This window comes from Argiope bruennichi, chromosome 2 (genome assembly GCF_947563725.1).
Source record: "Argiope bruennichi chromosome 2, qqArgBrue1.1, whole genome shotgun sequence".
NCBI classification, from domain to species: Eukaryota; Metazoa; Arthropoda; class Arachnida; order Araneae; family Araneidae; genus Argiope; species Argiope bruennichi.
The window spans coordinates 16,160,708-16,183,793 of record NC_079152.1 but is presented as its reverse complement, the minus strand read 5'-3'; the positions used below and the strand labels follow the sequence as shown (position 1 = coordinate 16,183,793).

The window sequence follows — 23,086 nt, the reverse complement described above, 5'->3', positions numbered from 1 at the left end:
AAGAATAATACTATATAATATAAGGAATTAAATATGAATGTAATAAGAATATTTAACATAAAGAATGAAAGTAATATAGAATTTTGGCTTAGATTGTTTGAATCATTGTATATAATTCCAAAATTTTACGTACAGCAAATTTCTTTTTGTTTTTTTTTCGTAATTGGCTCTTATTGACAGACATTTCTGAATTAACTAAATTATATTTAAATAATATGGTTTTAATTAAATAGTTTACACACTTAACAATAAGAGTGATAACACAGAGGAACAACAATGAGGCTGGCGGCTCAATACATTTTTATAACAAATGATATTAATCCTATATATATTGTTAGATTTCTCCCATTATGAATTATCGTTTGGCAACATTACTTGAAAGAAAATATCATGCATAAAATTACTATATGAAAATTTAACCCATTCCAGCTTTTAATAGGCCATTTATAATTTCTAGCCATGTGTTTCTCAACGATTTCTGCGTAAATGCATGCATTCATTTACTAAGAATGACCTGATTTCAAAGAAAATAACGGGGTTATAAAATTAATATATGGAGTTTTAACACATTCCTCTGTCTCAGCTTTTAATATGCAATTTATAATTTTTCCTCGAGTGTTGGTCAGTAATTATCCTTGCGTAAATAGAAGCAGTAATTTAATAACAATGAAAGTTATAAAATTTTATCAAGATAACAGTTTTTGGCATTTTTTTCATCAAGAATCAAAGATGGATTTTGGATGGATTTTCTTGTTTTAGTTGTAGTTTTGCTGTTTCATCGATTTGCAGTTAAAAAGATAATTTTCTCTTAAAAATTGATGGCATGATGAGTAATTCTTGTTTTGATAATATGATGAATCCTTTTTAGCATTTTTTCATCTGAAATTTCTTTAAATTTTAAATGAAAAAAATACCAGTAGCCATATATCCTTCACTGACTGTTTCCTTAGTTCTTTGAACAACGATTTTTGATTTTCTTCTTGTCCTCTAAAGAAGTAGATGCATTTTCCATTTTGTATTCTAGCTTTGATTTATTCAACATTCATTGGCCGTTTCAAAAATACTCCATTTTCAGCAGATGTATGTTTCACAAACAGAATTCTGCACGAACTCTATATTTTTTTTGCCATATGTTATGACAAAGTCGTTGAAAGCTGTATTTTTCTACATTTTTTTTAAAAATTCCAATCACTACTTTATGTTAGGTAGATTGCTTTCAAAATTATTATCTTTTGTGAGGGTTCTCAAAACATGATTTCGAAAAAATGATACTTATCTTTTTTTCAATCAAGACTCAGTATTTAGTTTATTTTTCTCGCATTAATTATATTATTCGAATAATAATTACAGTAATTTGAATGCTGTTTAACTAGTGGGTATGATGTTGCACGGAAGGAGAATGTCTCGACCGAGATCGTAGTTGTGCAGAACAAATATGGGATGAACTGGCGAAAAATCTGTTTGCTACTATAGATGAATACCTTTTATCTTCGGATACCTTCTTGGAAGATATTTTCAGAGGTATTTTTTTGTAAATATAATAGATGAAGAAATCTATCAAAATATTTGGATATTAAATATATTTTAAAGCCATGTAAATATATTATTTAACATTTTGCGATTTGTCTAATGGAAAAATTCAAAAATATAAGTCATTATTTTTTCCAACGTAGCCACATACTTGAAAGGGATAGGGAGATCAAATATAATTTGAAAAATATATGCCCCGTATCTTTTTTGATATTTATTAAAATGACCTTAATAGTTTTAAGAGCAATTATTTAAATTATTATTATTATTGCTGTTGTTGATTCTTTCAATTCCTATCATCTTATATTTGTTGAAGCCTATAGTCCTGAAGTAAATGTATTACTTAAATCATATAATCGTCATACAATTTTGCTTTAAAGGAAAGATAATGAACGTAATATTTATACGCTTAATGTACTTGCAGTATATGCTTGAACACTTCTTACTCCCATGACGATAATATATATATTTCATAAATATTCTTTCGCTAAGATAAGAAGAACCTGGACGAACAAGAAGAATCATCCTGAAGGAGACAAAAAAAAATCGGTATTTTTCAACCCCCAATTCACGTTATGCAACTGACTTCCAATCATGGTATAACATTTCACAAACATATATACCACTGATGTTCATCCATTTTTGTCATTCTTAATACGTCTGATGATCTATCATCTTCATTATAATCTCTTAATTTATCTGAGCTGTTAAACGATTTTCATATCACTTATACCCTCAAAATTTAATTTACTGCATTTGAACATTTATCATTAGCTTCTAAAATCTTTTCATTGCCAGAGAAGAGATGATTCATTTGGTCTCCAAAGTTCATTGACATTATTAAATATTAACTAATCCGTTAAAATTTATCATCATTAATTCACATTTAGTCAGCCATATAATCAGTAAATCCAAGAAATAACGCATAATGTTAAATGAATGAAAGGTAACTTAAATCTTGGGTAACGTAATTTAAATCATATGCTGTCTTGCTTTGAGATAGAATTACAATCATTACCAAATTGGAAAACTGATTAATTATATTTTAGAACTGAAATTAGAAAATTAAACTTTCTTTGAGGTTAGCAACATTTTTAAACTCTAACAGAAATGGTGGGCTTTGAAAATGACTATGAATACTGTATACGATTGCATTTGTTTGATTTAGTTAAACATGGGGAATTCATAAAGTCTTTTCATTATAAATATAATTATAATTCAATAGTGTAAGTGGATATAACACTGTAAAAATCGTATTATTAATGTCTTTTAATGCAATTGCTAGAGTAACTAATATAGAAATAATGGATTCATTTTCAATTGTTACCAAAAGAGCCCTAAAAAAAGAAAAAGAAAAATCCAATGTATTCCTTGCTCCCATGAATTCAAATCCGGCCATTAATGTTCAAAGTTAATTTTTAAGTTTCATGATGTACAAAATGTTTGCAATACCTGTTGAAGCTATTGGTAAACTCAAAATTAGTACCATAAATGCTATATTTAGTGCGATACCTGAAATTTTTGACAATATTTATCGTGAACTCGTACACTACTTTGCCATTCTCTAAATTCCTAAGAAGGCCGCGGTGGCCTGGCGACTAAGTTTTGGCCTCGTAAAGGGAAGGTTTTATGTTCGAGAATTGGTTCCACCGAAGAACCGTCGGGTAGGAATGGTCTTGCCCAAATGACCTCGCGCTGGTGAGGTGTGCAAGTTAAGAAAAGGAGCATATCAGCTTAGATGTTGCCCTCGTCATTTGACCGCAGTTAAAAATTGCGATGTCATTTCAAAAATGGGTCTAGTCTTGCTCTAAGAAGGGATGTTACTATAACTAAATTCAAGCTACTAAGGCTTCTCGCATTTTAATTTACTGAATCAGTTTGTTTATAAAAAAATTACGGACGCCTCTAAATGTTTTGAAGTATATGCATGTAAATTATAATATTTTGTCGATTTTTTTAATTAAATCCCTTTGTGTACACCGTATTACCTAGGGTTTTAAAACAAGATAAAAGCTATTTTGAAACGGAGGACGTAATTTTGAAACATGGTCATATGACGAAGACGGCACTTCAGTATTCACCCTTACACCAAATTCTACTACTCAAAACCTAGGTCAATAGGAAAAAAAAATTGAAAAGAAATTACTTAACGAATTTTTACTTTTTAGAAGCCTTTAAAATTTTTCTAGACTATTTTAAAACAAAATAATAAGAATAAGATTCTAAATTATCTATCTGAAATCATCAAAAATTAAATATCTTAAAATGATGAAGCAACAAACCAGTTGCACACAGCTAACGTCGCTTCCGCCTCGACCGCAGAGGTTAAAACACTTCTCATGTTTCATCCAAAAAAAAAGTAAGTACACGAGGCGAGTTTAAATAGTAGCCAAATTTGCATTGCAGTTGCTTCCAACCACAAATCACGAAACTTGCAAAACGGTCAGGTTTGAATCTGTTTGTTAACTTGAGATCATGGCGCGAAATTGAAAAAACACAAGTACACCATAAAAATTCGGATCTGAAATAAATATCTGTATGGATCTTTTCCACATGTCCAACAAAAACATTTAAGAAAAAACCTTCTGTTATTAATACGTTTATCGCCCCAACAATTTTAAAACCCAGACGGGGTCCAGAGAATAAGTAAAATAAAACTTTTATATTAAAAGATGCAAGAAGGAAAACAAGGTATTTAGCTAATCCAAAAAAGTTAAAAGCGATCAAAGTTCATCGTTTCCAACCAACACGTAAAATACTGTGTGTTTAATTTTATATCGGAAATGGAATATCCATATAAATTCATGGGGTATAATCTTCAGTATATTGGAAATTAAATGTATTTTTATAGAGTAAATAATAATTCCTCATTATTACATCGTTTTATGTTTGTTATATTATCCACTCTTTACTTTTGTTGCATTTTTACATTGTGTCACTATTGAAATTCAATTATTACTAAACAGTATTAACTGCAAGAGAACCGCTTGTACAATAATTTCCGAAGAATTCTCAGTAATTAGATTATTGTCTCTCGTAACAGAACGAGAACACTCTAAACTGTCTGAATCTTATTAATCATGGAAGATGAATTAGAAATCTTTACTACAGCGTATTCTTCAACATCGTAAAGGTAAGAACATTATGTATAAATTTAAAAGTAATTTCTAGTGCATAATTTGTATTAAAGTTACATTGCGTTAGAAAGATTAAAGAGTACGTTTGCCACTTGAATGGAAATTTAATATGCACTAAACACACAAATTAGATATTTGACAGAATGATCGGTGGAAATATTTTTTTCAATATCATACCTATATCTACTTTTAGGTTGCCATGCTTCTTATGATTTTATTAAAAGAATTATTTTTTAATGCACTTCACAACCTATCACCACGATGCTTATTCCATATTGCATATCATTTTGAGATTGGACAATTGCATATCCAAGATTCAATTTCTTTAAAGATTAGAAGAGCATGCAGGCTTAGTGAGAGTTAATTCATACATCATGATTATAAAATTATCAGGCTGGAGCAGGATCAATATTCTAAAAACAAGAGACGGGAAAACCAGGTTGATGTTAGGATAGAATTTGTTGAGATAAGAGGCCTTTTCCCTCACATTGATTTCCAAATTAACCTTCTATAGCTTCAAAACGGTATTTTAATAAAAGGGATGAAATTTTCTTTTGAATCTACCTTCTAATAAGAAAGATATATTTCATAATAATTATCCACATAAAGATGACATTCATATGTAATTAGCTCATTATTATTCGAATTTATTTCATAAAATATTCCAAATAAGTAATTATACAAAAATATGTTTTAATATAATCCAATATTTTAATTAAAATTATCAAAATAATATATTTTTAATAGATATTTTAAGGTGTGACATTATGCAATTACTTTTTTAGAATGATTAACAATAAATATTTTATACCAAGTATAATTATTTGATGCATTTGAAATGAAAATCTTAGAAATCAGATCCACAAACATGAGTATATCTTTTAAAATATTACTATTTATTTCAGATATTTGTTAACTAACAACATAAAACATTATTCTCAATTATGCATCAGATAGAATAAACAGATAAGTATTCATAAAACAAAAGTGGGATAAGTCATTTAAAAATTATCTTTTACTTATTTAATCAGTAAACGAAAAATATTCTTTCTTTCTATTTAGATGCAGCAAAATAGGATAAATCCAATTACTGAGATTACATTTCGCACTGTAATCGGAGTATGTTTTTAAATTGGCACTATTTATAGTTCGATTAATCAATTCTAATGCCTCTCATGAATAATAATGAAGACATGCAATATAATCCTTGCAATAGATGAGTTCCAAAAGTTGCCCTGTTTCCATAAAAAAACCACTAAAATGGACAAAATATATTGACTATATTTTTCATCCACAACTTCAATAACGGTTATAATTGAAACAGAAATTTTTGTACCATCAAAACGCTCGGTACAATTTCTGTTGCATCAGTCATTCGGTACAAATACTGTTAAGCCATCACTTAATAATATAAATTGTCATAATTGCATCTTTTTGTAATTGTTAGAAATTTTTCCACGAATCTAATTCTGCTTGATATTTTTCTTCGAGTTTTAAGTCCATGTCTATCTCAATGGGGTTCTAAACTTTAAGATTTTAACATATCACAGACAATAATGGACATATCTAATATCCTTTAATAATATAAAAAAAATGCTACGTTTTGCCCTCAGTGTGCAGTAGAAGTGAATGTAGTAAGTTCATTATCTTGAGGTTACTTGTGCATTTACTGAAATATGTTCTTTCTTTTTACTTAAATATCATTTCATTATTCATTTATAAATTAATTTGAAATTTCACATTAATCGTGAATTTGCATTACCTTTATTTTAATCCAACAGTGTCTTATTTCCCACATCGCCTGTTATTTGAAGAAAATTTTCTTCTTCAAATATTCTCAAACTTCAACCAAAATTTGTTCAAGTTTAATTGAGAGATTAAGATACAAATTCCTCTTTGCAATATGATTTTTATTAAAATCCCGCATAAAATATTTCATTATTTTATGTGAATGTATTAAACTTAATTTTTTTCATATTCTTTTATTAATGATGCAAATATTTTGTGAAATAAAGCTATTAAATTTTTTCCGGTATTGCAATTTCAAAAATTACTTCATAAATGATTTTTTTTCTAACAAGAAACTGATGCAAGAAAATGAAATATAGAAAAGCTTTTTTTTATTAAAAGCATTTATAATTTTCTAATAGAAACAGTTTAGAATGCATTACGTGTCAAAGAAATTATTTTATAGTTTTCACGCTTCGCTAATCCAGAATGACGAAGCATTATAGTTAAATTATAAGCTGGATATTGTCATAGGCATTTAAGCTCACTGAATTCCCAATTTTCCATAGAAGAAGAAATTTCTGTTTTTCTCTGAACAGCTGACAATATAAAATATTGAAAAGAACAGGTAACAAAAAATGGAGTTTATTAATGGAGAATAAAATATTGAAAAGAACAGGTAACAAAAAATGGAGTTTATTAACTTACGTATGAAAAATATAATTAAAATAGTTTAAAGTGACAAACTAAGATTCAATTAAATAAGATGCTTTTAAACTTATAATGAGCTGTCTCTATATTTCAAAAACTCTTAATCTATCATTAAGAACAATTAACGGCTTTCAAATATTCTTTTTGAAATTGGCAGTTCATTTTAAACTTGCAAAATTAATATTTTTACATTGTGAAATAAAAATAACATGAATATATTTTACTACAATTAATTTGATTGCAGTTTATATTATTTATGCATGCTTATTTACTTGATCTAGGAATTTGGATGGAATTATCAGTGTTTTATTTAAACTTTCACTTTTCAAATAAGATAATTATACGTTTATATTTATTCTAAATCTTAGAGTTAGGTGAATAACTACAATTTAGTGTCCAAAGGCTAATAGCAATTAAAATATTTTTGGTCAACTTAGTTAAGTTCTCCAATTATTTTGCGAGTTACATTTCCTTAAAATCTTCAGAATAAAATAATTATATGAAAAAGATTCAATTGAGCAAACGCCGATTGAGAAAAAAACTATTTTACTCAAGATTACTGACTTCAAAATAAATACTATTGCATATTTATATATTTATAATCAAGAAAACTGAAATACAAGATTTTTTCCCTATTCTGTAAAATTAATTTTATTTGCAGTTAATACGCAATAAAGTTTAGAGATATGCAGAAATTTCTAAAATCTTTGTTTTTAAGTAAATTTACTTCCTTTTTTTACAATATATTCAGTCTTAATTCGAAACATAATCAATTTTTCAAAAAAGTTTAATCGATATCTCTTCAAATTTGTGAAATATTAAAATGAAATTCTTCTAATGCGAATTTCCAAACTTCAATTAGCTTAAAAATGAAAATAACTCATAAATCAAGTTTTGTGAAAATAACTCAAATGTTTTCCGATGATTATCAATGTTTTCGTGTAAAAATATTAATTACAAATGAATAACACGTTTCTAACTTATATAGGTTGGAATGTACTTTCAAAAATATATGAAACTTTTCATTCTCTAATTGGCATCCTGAACTTTTTCAATAAATTGAAAAAAAAATTGTAAAAAATATTCCATAAACAAATACTTTCAAGATATATTTAATGAAATAGTGCAAAACAACTGTTTTTTCAAAATAAAGCTATTGTCAATTTTAGCATTCAATACAGTAAATAAAATGTTACAAACTTCAAAGGACATTACTTATAAGACGATTATTATTTCACTTTTGGTCTATTAAACAAATCGGCCAGTATATATATTATTTTGTCTATAAATAATAAAGGATTTCATTATATTTCCTCTATAAACAATCGTATTTTATTTTGAGTATAAGTTATCAATACCACACCTCCAATTTACGTCATAAGCAAATGACTTACAGCACCTGACCAAATCACGAAATATGTACAAATGTACGTACTGCACAAATTCGTACACTACAGTTATTTTTAAACTATTTTAATTAATAAAATAGAAAATTGTTGTTGAAATTGTTCAGAATATTAACGGATACCTACAGCAGAAAACTATCCTTTCATTTTCAGAAAAAATATAATTCCAAATATAAAATATATATATCGGATACAATATTTCTGTTTTTAAAAGTTCGCCGTGGATAACAAAACCAAACTTTCAAACTCTTTTTAGTTGGAAAAATATATATCTTCATATTGAGTTTGACTGCAATCTTTTTGAGAATTTACTTCCGGCAGAGTTAGCGTGGAACATGTTTATTTGATACGATCCGCCTCGCTTCTAAGCCAAAATTCTCTGTCCAGAAGTTCCGCCCCTGCGCAAGTGCACCGTGGCGCTGGCGTGGGGATCTCTTAAAGACTGTGGACCCAGCGGCGGGCTTTAGAACTTGGGACGAAATCAGTTTGGGCGCGTTTCTGCTAAGCGCTCGCTTGCAAATAGACGCTCATGATGTTTCCGCGGTTTCTTCTTGTGATAGCTTAAACTTCAAGTGACAGTCATTGCTGGCATTCTCTATACATGACAATGACTCATTGGATATGTGTCACTTTGCCTCTCCTCGTTTTGTGCGTACTTGTTAATAGTGCAACGGATGAACATGAAAAAGAAAAAGCGGTTGGAGTTCCGTTTTATTGTAAGTTACTAATTTATTGAAATTGTAAATCATTAAGTATATATACATATAGAAACTAATTAAAATAATAATTTTTTTTAATATAAAGTACTGTTATTTTGTTAATATAAAATATTACCAAAATATCATTTATTTTTCTACTATTCTCATTATGACAGGACAAATGAATTTTTTCGTCAATTTCTTTTATGTTTACTTTTAGATCCTTTAATAATATCATTAATTTATATAATATTTCTATACTACATTTTCATAACTTAGTACCCTTTTTAATAAGAGTTGTGAAAAAGATATATTTTTATTTTTAAATAATGGTTTTGTTACAGTGAATTAATTTCTGCAGATTATATGATCAATTCCATTAAGTTCACACGCCATTATTACAAATATTTAATAGTATTTAAGCTCATTTGGACTACATGAAGGGGAAATCAATAGAAAGTGGGAGAATAATGTAAAATTGCAGAGTTTTATAGCTTTAAAATTTGTAGCATTGTTATATAATGTATAATAGCTCTTTGCATTAATATGAATTTTAATTCTTATTGCGTTTCATATGAATTGTCTATCTAAATGACATCAACCGTTTGTAATCCGTTTTTGAATGAAGCAGTAACACATGGATTAAAATATTTGCGCATGATTAACTGTAATATTAAGCTGTTATAGTTTTCGAAACTTAATATTTGGTTTTGTATATTTATTCATAGATATGACTGTATATAAGATACATAAGTGCAAATAGACTACAATTCAATAAAAAAATATAGGTATGGGATATTTAATCAAAATACTACTTCAACTCCCCGCAACTTTGAGATATTTTTGTATACATATTTTCAGGTAATTCAGAAATTGATCGTTTTCTATAAATTTGTCCACAGATTGTTCTATAAAATATTTTCATGTAGAGATTCAAAATCTTAGGTTTTCAAACAGAGGGCGAAAATTTGGTCCTTATTTTTTTTCAAGATTTTTCATTTATCATTCTTTTGCTTTTTTCAACATTTTTTTTTTTTTTTGATTTATCAAAATATTCATTATGTGAAACGAACTAGAATTTTGATAGTTCTAGAATCTAGTGATTGATATATTTCGATTATACTATTCCTATTATAGTTGTCTGATTTCTTGGGGGGGGGGCATCTATTGGTATCTGAGTTTTATTGAACGTGTTCCACATATCAATTATCGTACAGCTATTAAAATATAAATCAAGTTAGCTAAAACAAATTATTTTTAGTTTTTGGTGAAGTATAAAGCAAGAATGTAGTTTATAAATCATTTTATAATTTTATATAAATTGATGCATATAATTATAAATATAACTATCGCTCGTAAATTTTTAACTAAATATAACATTTTCTGCCATTTTAAAATCATAAATTATATTCTATAAAGAAAACACAAATTCAGTAACTAAAAAAATTAACTTTAGCGGTTATCAACATTTTTCAGAAAAAATTCCAATAAAAATAATCACTTTGATATTTATTGTGAAAGCCATTATTATGCAATCTATGTATTTATTTAAAAATATTTTCTTATTTCCAACGAGTAATCAAACCCATAATTCAATTTCTTTTTTCACGTTCTTAATGTTTGTATTCCTGACCTATTTTTTTTTTTTTTTTTTGCCTAAATACAAAAAAAAAAAAAAAAAAAAAACTTTCTGCTGGAGAAATAAAACTGATAATTGAAGTGTTGTCTTTTGGCACAGATTCAAATCATTACGTTTAAGCACTTTTAAATATCTTGTTGGCGATATTCTGGTGTGAAAATTTTATCGCAATTTCGAAAAGAAGTTAAAATGTATTAGTTCAGCTTCGGATCACATAATAGATCCAGCTTCACAAAACCTCAAAAAAAAAAAAAAAAAAAAAAATTATCTGAGAAAATTTTTTTTTCTCCACCTCGAAATAAAAAGGGGAAAAAACCGCATTTGTTTTAAAAATAGAAATGCCATGCTATTCTTCTAATACATATTACCAAATTGTATAATAATTGGGTTAATTTCTAATTGTATTTTTTCACGAATAAATGATTTTAGTGATGTAGAAAGACGGAATTTGAATTAAATTACTATTTTATCAATGTCTTTTTATTCAAGGTGATTGTAACCCAATCAATTAAATATGTTCGGATAAAACACAGACATTAATTCCATATACCGTAGGTGTAGGAATTATATTGTGTCAAGAAAATAAAGTTGAACCTCGAGGTTGAATTATGTGTCTGGCTGAAAAATGATTGTTTATCTTCCAAGTTATTACAAGGCTAGAAATTCATTAAATGGAGCCAGCTGCAGTATTGACTTAGATTTTCTCACTTTCTTACTCTCTTGTACACGAAGTTTAAAAATATGTTCTGTAATCGTCAAAAAATTCGAATACAAGACTTTGACGAATGTCCAAGTTCCAGAGTTCGAAAAACACATTTTCGGCATTATATCTGTCTCTGAATGCGATAAATCAAACGCGTTTTGAGTTAAAATGATGAAATGTGGTATAGGGAGTTTAGACCATTTTTAAATCTATATCAAATTTTTAAAGAAATAAATTCTGATAAAGTCTATCTGCTTCCAGTATATTCGAAATATCGATCTATTTTGTAGTTAGAGTAGAAGTGAATTCTAAAATTATGAATACAAAGAACTAGATAGATAAAATTTTATATATATATATTTAGCATCTAAAATGGAAATTTAAATAAGTCTAATTTGCACCTACCAAAAAGTTGACCGCATTTCTGTCTATACTTTCTAATTCATATAAAAACAACGCATACACACAGTGATTTAAATGAATGAAATTCAGTATGTGAACTTATAAACACAACTATACTTCCGCGTCAAATTTTGATTTCAATTTGTTTGAAATAAAGGTGACCAAAATATATATTTGTGAAATAGATTCAGAAAAAATGCTATTCATGCCAAAGACCAATATTTCATAGCAATTTTTAGCCAACTTCAGGCAAGGTATACATTTTTATGCAGGGGAGGGGGGGGATGATGATTCATTGATTAGAGAATATGCTAGAAATGTTTAAGGATATTACTATTGTTTGTTTCATTATAGTACTACTACTAGTTAGAAATAACTAAGCTTAAGGAAAGAGTGTTGTTTGAATTGACATGAAAAAAACAATCTTTGGAATCAGATTTGGATATTACCTATTTATTGATGAACACAGAATCAAAATTAAAGAAAATGAATAAAAACATGACTCAAAAATGAATAAAAAAAGTCTAAACAGGATTTAATATGCTTTCTTAGCGTTATAGATAAAGTAAAATTTATCTTGTTTATTTTTGCTCAATAGCGTATTGTATATCCTTTTCACATAAAAAAAAATGCCTCAATGAAATGTATGCTCATATAATTTATTTATAATGAGAAACGTCCATCATGATGTGATATCTTCGAATGATTAAAACTGTAACCTGTTAATTATAATCTCTAATAAACATTATTAAAACTATTATAATTATTATTATAAAAGACTACTATATGACATATTAAAGTTAGTCATATAAAGCTGTGCCATAAAATACATTAGAGTTATAGAAACTACTAACCAATGATAATTATATAAATATTTTTGAAGATTGATAAGCATATTGTATGTAACGCGTCTGGGATCAATTCTCACCAATTAATAATATCTAAAATGACAGTTGTAGAATGTTTCTAAAGCACTCATATTCAACGCTTGACATAAGCATATAATCCAGTTAGATATCTCTAATTGGACTAATAATTATTTATTAGTTCTATATTGAATTTAAATGATGGTTTAATAACTCAATTTCATTTCTGAAATTATCATTAACGCCCCCTCTAAAATATTGAATTTAGGAAAGTCACATAAAACTTTTGTTAAACTATCTGTGATATTCAAGTTAGTCACTTCCCTGTTTTAAAAGTTGAAATTCAAGATTTCTTTAAAGCAATATACGCTTGAATCGGAAAGTACTTTCGACATTCCATAGTAAGCAGATTTTGACACTATAATCGGAAGCAATTTTAAGAATTCCGAGAAGTCATGAAGGTAAATATTTCTTCCTAGCTTTCTACCCTAGCCTTTAATGGCTGACATCCCAGCTTAGATTATTTTCGCCACTGGAATTTTAATTAAAGAACGGAATAATATATCTGATTTCAAATGAAAGGAATTACTAGAATATTCTTCTGCCTTTATAAGCTTTTATGTCCGTTCTATAAAAATGTTCCATGGCAGTTATGCTCTTCATTTTTTTTTTAACTTTTTAAAATACTAAATAAACTTTCAGCTTAAATGATAAATAATTTTAAGTTCTCAAAACTTCATATTTCGTAACAATTAAATGAATTTTATCTTTATGTATTTGTCAGTCTTTGTGTTGAAATTATATTTTAACTTTATACGTGTTGTTACAAATATTTGGAAGAATGAAATTTACAGACTTCTTGCATTGCTGAAGAATTTGGGATTGAATTTTAGTTATTACATATCAAAAAAATTGTATGGAATTTAGAATTTAACACTGTCAATGATTTGTTCAAAATGCTACTAAATGTTTAAATGAAAATTCTTTCATTTAATTAAAATTTTAGAATGATTAATTATTATTTATTAATTATAACTATTATTAATTTAATTATTTCTAAATATTAGACAAAATTGTCTAATATATTCAAGGTTTCTTTAAACTTTTGCCAAAATTTTGATTCTATTTTCTAAATTCTAATATATATTTTGATGCAGTGCTTTTTGAAAAATATCAATAGTTTCGAAAGCTATTTTTTTTAAATATATGTATATAATATTGCTTGGCTTTAAGAATCGTCTCTTAATAAGCAGGAAAATAAAACTGGACAGCTCAAACCGAACTATTGTTCAAAAGTCAACCATGTTATAATACCCCTAGTTTTATGGCACAAATATTATATAATTATGTATATACGTATTGTTAACGTGTGTGTGCCTGCGCATACGTTGTACTCCTTAAACCCACCTGACTGTAACTCAAAATTACAATGCTTATTCAAAAATCTTCTTGGTATAGCTTTAACGTAGGATATTATTAAGGAAATCATAGTTCTCGGCATAGCGCCGTTAACGTTAACGCAATCGATCGTTGCATGTCGCAGATCTGTCTCCACACTTAGCTGTTAATTATAGCTTCCCACGACTTTGTTGAACGACGTATTAGTTGAAATGCCTAAATAGTTCATCTTTAGCTAATGAGTTCAAATCCAACAATCTATGGTATCATGCCTTATTATTTAAGTGGCAATAAGTTAATTAGCTTTCATTGTATTAAAAAAATTAGGTATCTGTACATAGTGCGAATTTATTGTCCGAAACATTTATATTCAAACTTGTTTACCAAGAATATTGTCAGGAATTTAATCGGGCCATATATCTTAGTAAATATATCCCCTTGAATTATCTCAGAAAATAACAAGAATATATTGTTCTTCTGGATATGGATTTTCCGAATTCTGGCATTATGCTTGTTTACCTTCCCAAATGCATGAAATATTTATGTATCTGTGAAAACAATAACGACTAAGCAATCGTTGACAATATTTATTCCATATGTTTCTTGTATCTCTATCGTTGTTTATTTCACCTTTTACTAATGGTTATTGTCATTTTCTTTTCAATTTATGGAACATTTTATTCCTGCATTTTTCAATACATTTAGCACAATTTGTATAATTAGATTATACGATGTATGGTGTTGAACAGAATTATTTTGTTTGATAGCTAAATATATTTCATCCAAATTTAAAACAACTTAGTAAATAAACTGTATTGTAAAAAATTAATTCATTGCAAAATTTCAAGAAAAATATTGACAATTAGACTTTATATATTTTTCAGAAATTTATATACTGTTATTGTTTCGTCTAAATCATAATAAATCATGTTAGTTAAAATAAAACACCACACAGAACTCCACATCCAAACTCTTTTTGTTTATTCACACTGTTACACTTCACATAAAAAATTAAATCCCCTTTCTCGTTCCAAAAATCTTTTCAATTCAAGTTATTTCATTCAATATTATAAACTTCTTAGAAACTTTGAAATTATATATATATATAATCTATTAATGTCTCATGGTGATGATATGAATATTTGTTCAGGCCACGACAATTATTATTAATTCTTAACCATATCGGTATAATTAAATATTTTATTTTTATTACACAATCTTTTTAAGGCGAAATAAGTGATTTATTGCATGCATCACCAATCCTATTCTAGAGAAAAATTTATCTTGGTCATATAAATCAGTATTCCCTTATTAACTGAATTGATGCCAAAAATAGCGTATCGATAACACACAAACCTTGTTAAACTTGCTTATTATTTTAATCTTTAGTGCTTATTTTGTTTGACTTAGTGCTAAATCCGATAAAGGTGAGAACTGAGGAGCAGTAAAATTTGTTTGCTGAAGAAGAAAGGTGCTTCATTTCAGTGTAATTAATTTATGTCTTGGTTATGAATCTTTAAATGACTAAAATTGCTTGAAATCTTAAGAGAGTAAGAAATATAATTAACAAAATTTTAACGCTTAAGTTTGTTGAAATTATACTTCAGCCATTTTAATCTATTGAATTTCTAATTCATTGACTTTAGAAAACATACATGCTTGAGGACTTAAAATACACCAGATAACTCCCAGGTAGTCTTAAAGGTTAAGCCGAGAAAACAAACCAAGTTAATTTACAATTTACTGTAATGACTAATTCATTAACAATTTTCCTTGGTTTAATGCAAGAGATACTTCTTAAGTAAATGCTAAAATATTCAATTTATTCACTTACTATAACACTGAGAAGGCGTTAATAGCATCTAAATTCTGGTATTTAATTTTATCTTGTTTAGAATATTATCAAAATGTATATTAACTTAAAAGTGTTGTGTATTAACTTAAAATAATTAATTATATAAATATGATGTACTGTTTCTCTAATTAGCTTACCCTTCCCACTTCTGCTTTGTCCGAATTCCGATGTTATTTTATGTCAGAAATAGCAATTAATTCATGAAATTAAAAATTAAAAAACGATACGACACAAAGAAGGATTTGTTTTTGAAATAATTGATATAAATCACTTAAAATAAAGAAATAATTTTTGAAATTGTTTGAATCGTGAGGGGGCCTGTTGACAAGTTATTGAAAATCTGAACATTCTAAGTTAAAAATTCTATTCCATTAAATACCCATCTTAAATGTAAATTTAGAGTGTTAAATCAGATTACAAAATCAGTTGTCCTCCAGCGGAAGTTAGAATAGATAAGAAGTGGCGCAATGTCATGTTCTTTATCTAATCACTATTTAAACTTACGCGATCCGCTCAGTTCTTACTTGAACATAATGACAAGTTTTGTGTTCGTGAGGGCTACGATTCTTTAAGCATTCAGAAAATGATTGTTAGGCCTTATCCTTTGTTCATGGAAATCCTGAACCGTAATTTTAACATTAAGAAAATCATGAGACACAAACTTCTAATCAGTTGCATTTCCTTTCATCATTCATTCTTATATTTCCAGTCATTTTAAAATTTGATCTGGAAAAGAAAATACCGAAAATTTCTTTTTTCTTGTATCTCTGAGCAAAATGAGCAATTCATCCACTTCCAGTTCGACAATAGAATTTTCAATTTTCTTTTACCCTTTCTAGGGCGGTGGGAAATATGCTTCCTACCAAATTTATCAATCTTTGTATGAAATTATGTAGTCTGAAATAAATTCTGACAAATATTTTTATTAAAACAAAACTAAAGATACTTCAATTCTTTATTCTTCTATTCCAAATATTTAAACATAATATGATTAGAAAATAATGGCCTTTTAAAGGGTTAAAAAGATTGTTTTATTTTATCAATCACTTTGTAATAGTTTACAACTACAACCAAATGAACAATTTAGAATTTTAAATACTATTTTCCATTCAAAAGGCTTTTTACCTGTTTACTATTTTAGTGGTGCGAAACGATTTATATTGTTCTTTTATTTATATTCTATATTTATGAAAATTCAACGTATATGTAATATTTATTTTACGAAAATTCAGTACAATATTTATTTGTCAGTATTTTATAATAAAAACATACACTAAGGAATTTTGTGATATATATTTAATTTACAAAAAATTATTAAAATATAGGACATGTAAGATGTGCACATGAATACAATTTTGTTGGGCGAAATGAATTTTCGAAACCAGCAATTTCTTTTTTGCTTTGCATGTTTAAATGCAAGTATTTGACTCAATAAATAATGGTTACACTTTTTCAAAATCAGAAATTTTCTAATTATGTTTTTATCATATTAGCATTTCTCCTCCATATGGTTTATTTAAATGTTTAAGTTCATAGTAATATATCTATAAAGTCTGCTAATTTTAAAAAATGGTAAGCTAATTTCCCAATATTTAAATTTCTTTGTGTTTTTAATGACATTTATCAGAGTCTCTTAATCAAATTTTTAATATTACCGAAAAAAATCTCAAAAGCATAATTTTAAAACTATTTTTATAGTCAAATATTTTATTTCAAGCCAACGGAGTGCTTTGGGCTGATTTCTTGATGTATTTAAGATATTTTAAATGAGGACGCAAAGAACGCTTATTGAAAATGTCACGATGACATTTAAATTGGTTGAAATATGGTCTTATTATCCGTAATGAAATTGCGCAAATTAACAGCACGTTCTTAAACAAGTGAAAGAAGAAAAGTCATTAATTCATTATCTTGATGCATTGCTTTTCTTTTCTTTTTTTTTCTTTGTCCTGCAGTAATTCAACTAAGCCCTAAACATTTTTTTCATTAAAAAATAACGGCCACATGTCGGAAACATTTCTTTTTCTTAATTTGGGAACGAGGCAGATTGATCGGAGTGAATTTTGAAACCTGCTTTTCCAGTGCTTCAAATAGTAATAACTGATTCTAATATGTTATCAATAAACCTTTATATTTATATGATGTAAAAATTCATTCTTAATCTTTTTTGCTTTCCATCTCGTTTATCAAAAGACGAAGTATTAATAGATCTAACTCACCTTTATGTTAGATTCAACAACAAAAATAGATGAATTTATATGTATTCAAAAGAATGTTTTAAAAGTTTTATAAAATTTTCGTTCGAAACTTGTCTGAAATAACATCTCTTTCCAAGAAGATCTTTATGAAGGTGAATTGGTTTGAATGTTGAAAAGCCCAAACAGAATATATTCACTTTTAAACTGATATGTTATGAATAGAAACTTTGAAAATATCATTTATTTTATTATTCTATCAACTACCACTTTAATCGTAAATGCAAGCTTGGAAACACTGAATGTATAGTATTAATGTTTTATAGTATTAAATATCCGAAAATAACTTATTTTAAATTCATATCAAGTTGAAAGAGATCTTGCAGAAATAATACCAGTGCATCTTTAGTATAACTGAAAACCGAGTTTCAGTTAACTGTCAGAAATGAATATTTTATAATAAAATGGTAAAAATGCATTTTTAGCTGAAAATAATCAAATGAATTATTTTTTTCAAAAATAAAATAGTTATAATATTAATAATGTAAAAAATGTTAAACTATTTTAGAAATGTCCGATTTCTGAATAGACAAAAATGGTACATAGTGTAATTTTCCTTCGGGAATTTGAGAATCGTCATACATTTTCTCTTTAAGTTCTTCATTATAAATATTGATGAAAATTTTATTGAGTATAAAATTACATGTACAATTCATGGAATCAAAATTTGTCAATCTCATGGGAAATAGATTCATAACTGTTTGATACAAAATTAAAAAAAATATTTTTAGATACAAAGTATTCTTATTGCATGAAACAAATTTTAATAGATGTCTGGGTATCATTTTTACAATTGAAGATGCGCACCAGGAAAATACAGAAATATTTCTCAGCAAATTAAGTAAAAAAAAAAATCCATTCATTAGAATTTTTCTCAATTATATGGGAATCTGAAATGATGGGACATAATTTAAAAATCGGCAAGATATTTTTAGGAATGCATGGATATAACTCACACCAAGATATACAAAATCAGTGATGAAAAGATCTAATTGCACCAAAACAAATAATTTTTTAAAGTTTATTTCCTGATTTTAGAAACATTAGTGCGATAGAATTCATCTAATGTATCCGTTTCTATTGCAAAATTTTCTTGTCCCCGTTACCTGAGGCTACTTTAGATATGTGTATCACCCTACATGGTGATTGGTTGCCGTTCTGATGACATGGTGACTGCGTGTATCTTTGCAGACCGATGATGACTGGTCTCAAGCTTAATTACAGATCTTTGTGATTCGGCTCATTTTGATAGTCGTCTCAGTAGATTGGGGAAAACTCGTAAGATTTTTTTAAAAAAAATCTTTTGGTCTCATTAGAAGATACGTTTATAAATGAATGAGAAGAGGCCATATAGTTAAGTAGGTTCCTACCCACCTGCAGGGATAGCAATGTTTAGGATAGAATTACTCCCATTTAACTGAAAGGGCTTGCTTCATAGAGGAGGGATAGGATCTTATTCGCCTGGATCTTAAGACATCAGTCTCAATCCCTGTCTTCTATATTAGTGACAATGATCATTCAGAAATTCAACCAAATAATTCCTTATGATTGGAGTAAATCCTTTGATTCACTGACAAACAGTGGTTGAATGACTCTCTGGCAAAAAAACCTCCGTATTACTTCTCATTTGTGGTATCACTTATTCTATGTCATTATTTTCTTCTATGTCCTCAATCTGCTTTTGTTCTATGATTCAGAATCACCCTGAATAAAGATGTAAAAGCTTTTATGTAAGCTTTTATTTAAGCTCTTTATGTAAAAGCTTTGAAACAATGTGTAGCTATGATGTGGATTGAATTACTTCCATATTAACTGACGGAACTTGAATCCTACGGGAGGGATTGAGACCTTACATATGCTTGGCCCTTAATTCCTCATCTATATTAATGCGATTTTAGTTCAGAAATTAATCCATATGGTTGGAGTAGCTCCTTTGATTCACTGGCAAAAAGTGGTTGACTCATTGGCAATGATACATCAGTACTATTTCTCATTTGTCACAACACTTATTATAATAAAAATTATTCGTTTCTTAGTGTTTGATCTATTTTTTTCTATGATTCCACATCACCCTGAATAAAACAAGTGATGAGAAGCATTGAAACAACCTTTAAGAATAGCAATATTATGGAATGAATTACTCCCATTTCAGTGACTGGACTTCTGTCCTAGCGGAAGGATTGAACTTTATATTTTAGATAGTCTCTTTTAGAACTTTAGATAGTCCCTTAAGACACCAGCCTCAATTCCTGCCCTCTGTATTTGTGACGTTGATCGTTTAAAAATTCATCTTCTTGGTTTATTATGGTTTGAGTGGTTCCTTTGATTTCCCGGTGAAAGAAAAGTTGTAAATTGACTCACTGACCAAAAGACCTCTGTACCACTTCTCATTTGTGACTCACTAATTATTGTAAAAATCATTTGTTTCTATATAGACGATCTATTTTTTCTATGATTCAGAATCACCCTGATTAAATCCGGTGTTGAGAAGCATTGAAACAACCTGTAGGGATAGAAATGTAGTGGATTGAATTATTCCAATTACACTGATGGGACATGCCTCTATGGGAAGGATTGGATTTAGAACGTGTTTGGGCTTTAAGATTACAGCCGCAGTTCCTGTCCTATATATTAATGACAATGATCGTTCAGAAATTCTTCCAAATAATTTAGTACGGTTGGGGTAGATCCTTTGATTCAGAGACAAAAAGTAGTTAATTGATTCACTGAAAAGAGACTTCTGTACCACTTATCGCTTATTCTATAGTAAACATTAATTGCTTCTATGAGTTCGGTATAAGTTTTCTATGATTCAGATATCACTCTGAATAAAACTGGTGTTGATTAGCATTGGAACAAACACATTAAATAATATTCTAAGTACCTTGAAAGCTATATCAAGTAAAGTGGTTTCCAAAAAATAATCTTTCAGTATTGATTTGATAATCATAGTGTTTTTTTTATCATTTATTCATTATTCCCAGTATAGTAGAATAAATTATTTTACCTCGAATTAGATTAAGAATATGCTTGCATAATTCTCAATATCATCTTTTTCATCATACGAATTTCTAAGAATTTTTTTCTTAACAGAAATTTCGAATTTGTTATATTTAATGAGAGTGCCAAGAGTCTAAATCAATTCTGCGATATTTCCAATGGTGGCCAAAATTGTGGACACTTTCAGAAATTTTTTTCTAATTTTGTATGCTTATAGAAAATGTAACGTTTCACAAAATGCAAATTATTTCATATCATTTTAAAAAGAATTTAATGCTGATTCCAATGCAAAAAGCAAAATTCAAATATTTACAATACAAAAAGTTAAGTGGTAATAATTATCGACCTACATTAGATGACTGCAATGAGTTATCAGTACTTAGTAGGGCAGCCTTTATTTATCACAGATTCAATCTGATGTTTCATTGAGTTGACGAGAGTTTTAAGCTCTTGCTTGGTTATTACAGGATGCCAGGAAACAATTACAGCCTCAATTAATTCTTTTATTTGACGAACGCTTCATGTGTACAAGAGTTTTCTAATGGCGCCATTAGTTCTCAATAATTTTAAATTCAGAACTGTTTCTTGGCCATGATAACAATTCGAAGCTCTTTGTACTAAAGCACTCTTTCGATATTTTTATTGTATAGCAAAGAGCTGAATCATCTTGCTGAAAAATGAATGATGCATTGTTGGGAAATATATCACTGATTGGAAGTGTAAATTTTGATTCTAAAATAGTATCAATGTATTTTCTTTCATTTAATGTCCCGTCGATAACATGGAGAACAATATCGTCTTCTGATATGCATGACTAAATCATAACACTGACTGAATTCTTCATAGTTGCTTGAATGCAGTCAAGATATAGTTCTTCGCCTATTGTATGTCTTATCTGTTTTCACCATCACTATCGAGTAACAATGTGTTTGTTTCATCACTCTTAATAACTTGTGATCACTGATCATCTGTCCAATTAATGCGTTCCTTTGCCCACTGTAATCTTTTTATACTCTGCTTAAATTGAGATAAGGATTATTTTCATTCAATTCTACCTCTTAGTCCAACATCTAATAATTTTCTTCTGGTAGTTCTTGAACTGTCATAAATGCCAGCATCATTCAATTGACTTCTGATGGCCACTGATGACATTCTTCTATCTTGGAGACAGTCTTTTTATTTTTCTTTCATCAACAGATGTGGTGCACCTTTTTTAGCCATCTCCTGCTTTCTTTTTCATTGAATTTGTCTCCTGATATCGTAAACAAAATTTTCGAATTCCAGATGTAGTCACTGAATCACCCACCTGTCTTGCAATTTCAACATATGAAAGAAAACATTCATGTATCACAATAATCTTAGTTCTCTTTCTAGGAACCAAATATATTATTTTATTTGATGTCATTGATTCCTGACTAAATATTAGAAATATTTACAAAAATTCCAACTGTATATTAAAAAGTTTAACAAAACTTGCAATTTAATTACATAAATAGTCCTACTTCTATAGAAAAATCACAATAATGACTTGTTCCAACTTTAAACATAATGTCATCTTCTGCCAGCGATTAATAACATTTGATTGGTTCCCAGAACAAGAATGGTGATTTGCCAAGAAAGAAATTACAATCCACTTTACTGCGTTTGTTATTCAAATTAAAGTAAGAATAACTTTTCTTATGTTACAAATATTTGAATTTTGTATTGAAATCAGCATTTAATTCTCTTTAAAATGATATGCCATATTTTAAATTTTGT

General features: G+C 28.0%; 1 protein-coding gene across 1 annotated transcript in view; it reads left to right on the top strand.

Moving 5' to 3' along the window:
* Nucleotides 1-8,998: 8,998 nt before the first annotated feature.
* The window catches only part of LOC129958975 (lachesin-like), a 411,789-nt gene continuing 397,701 nt past the window's right edge, over nt 8,999-23,086 (top strand). Inside the window, exon 1 of the mRNA XM_056071740.1 lies at nt 8,999-9,228. Within this exon, the coding sequence (XP_055927715.1) occupies nt 9,114-9,228 (115 nt within the window). The 5' untranslated portion in view covers nt 8,999-9,113. The remainder of the gene's footprint in view (nt 9,229-23,086) is intronic.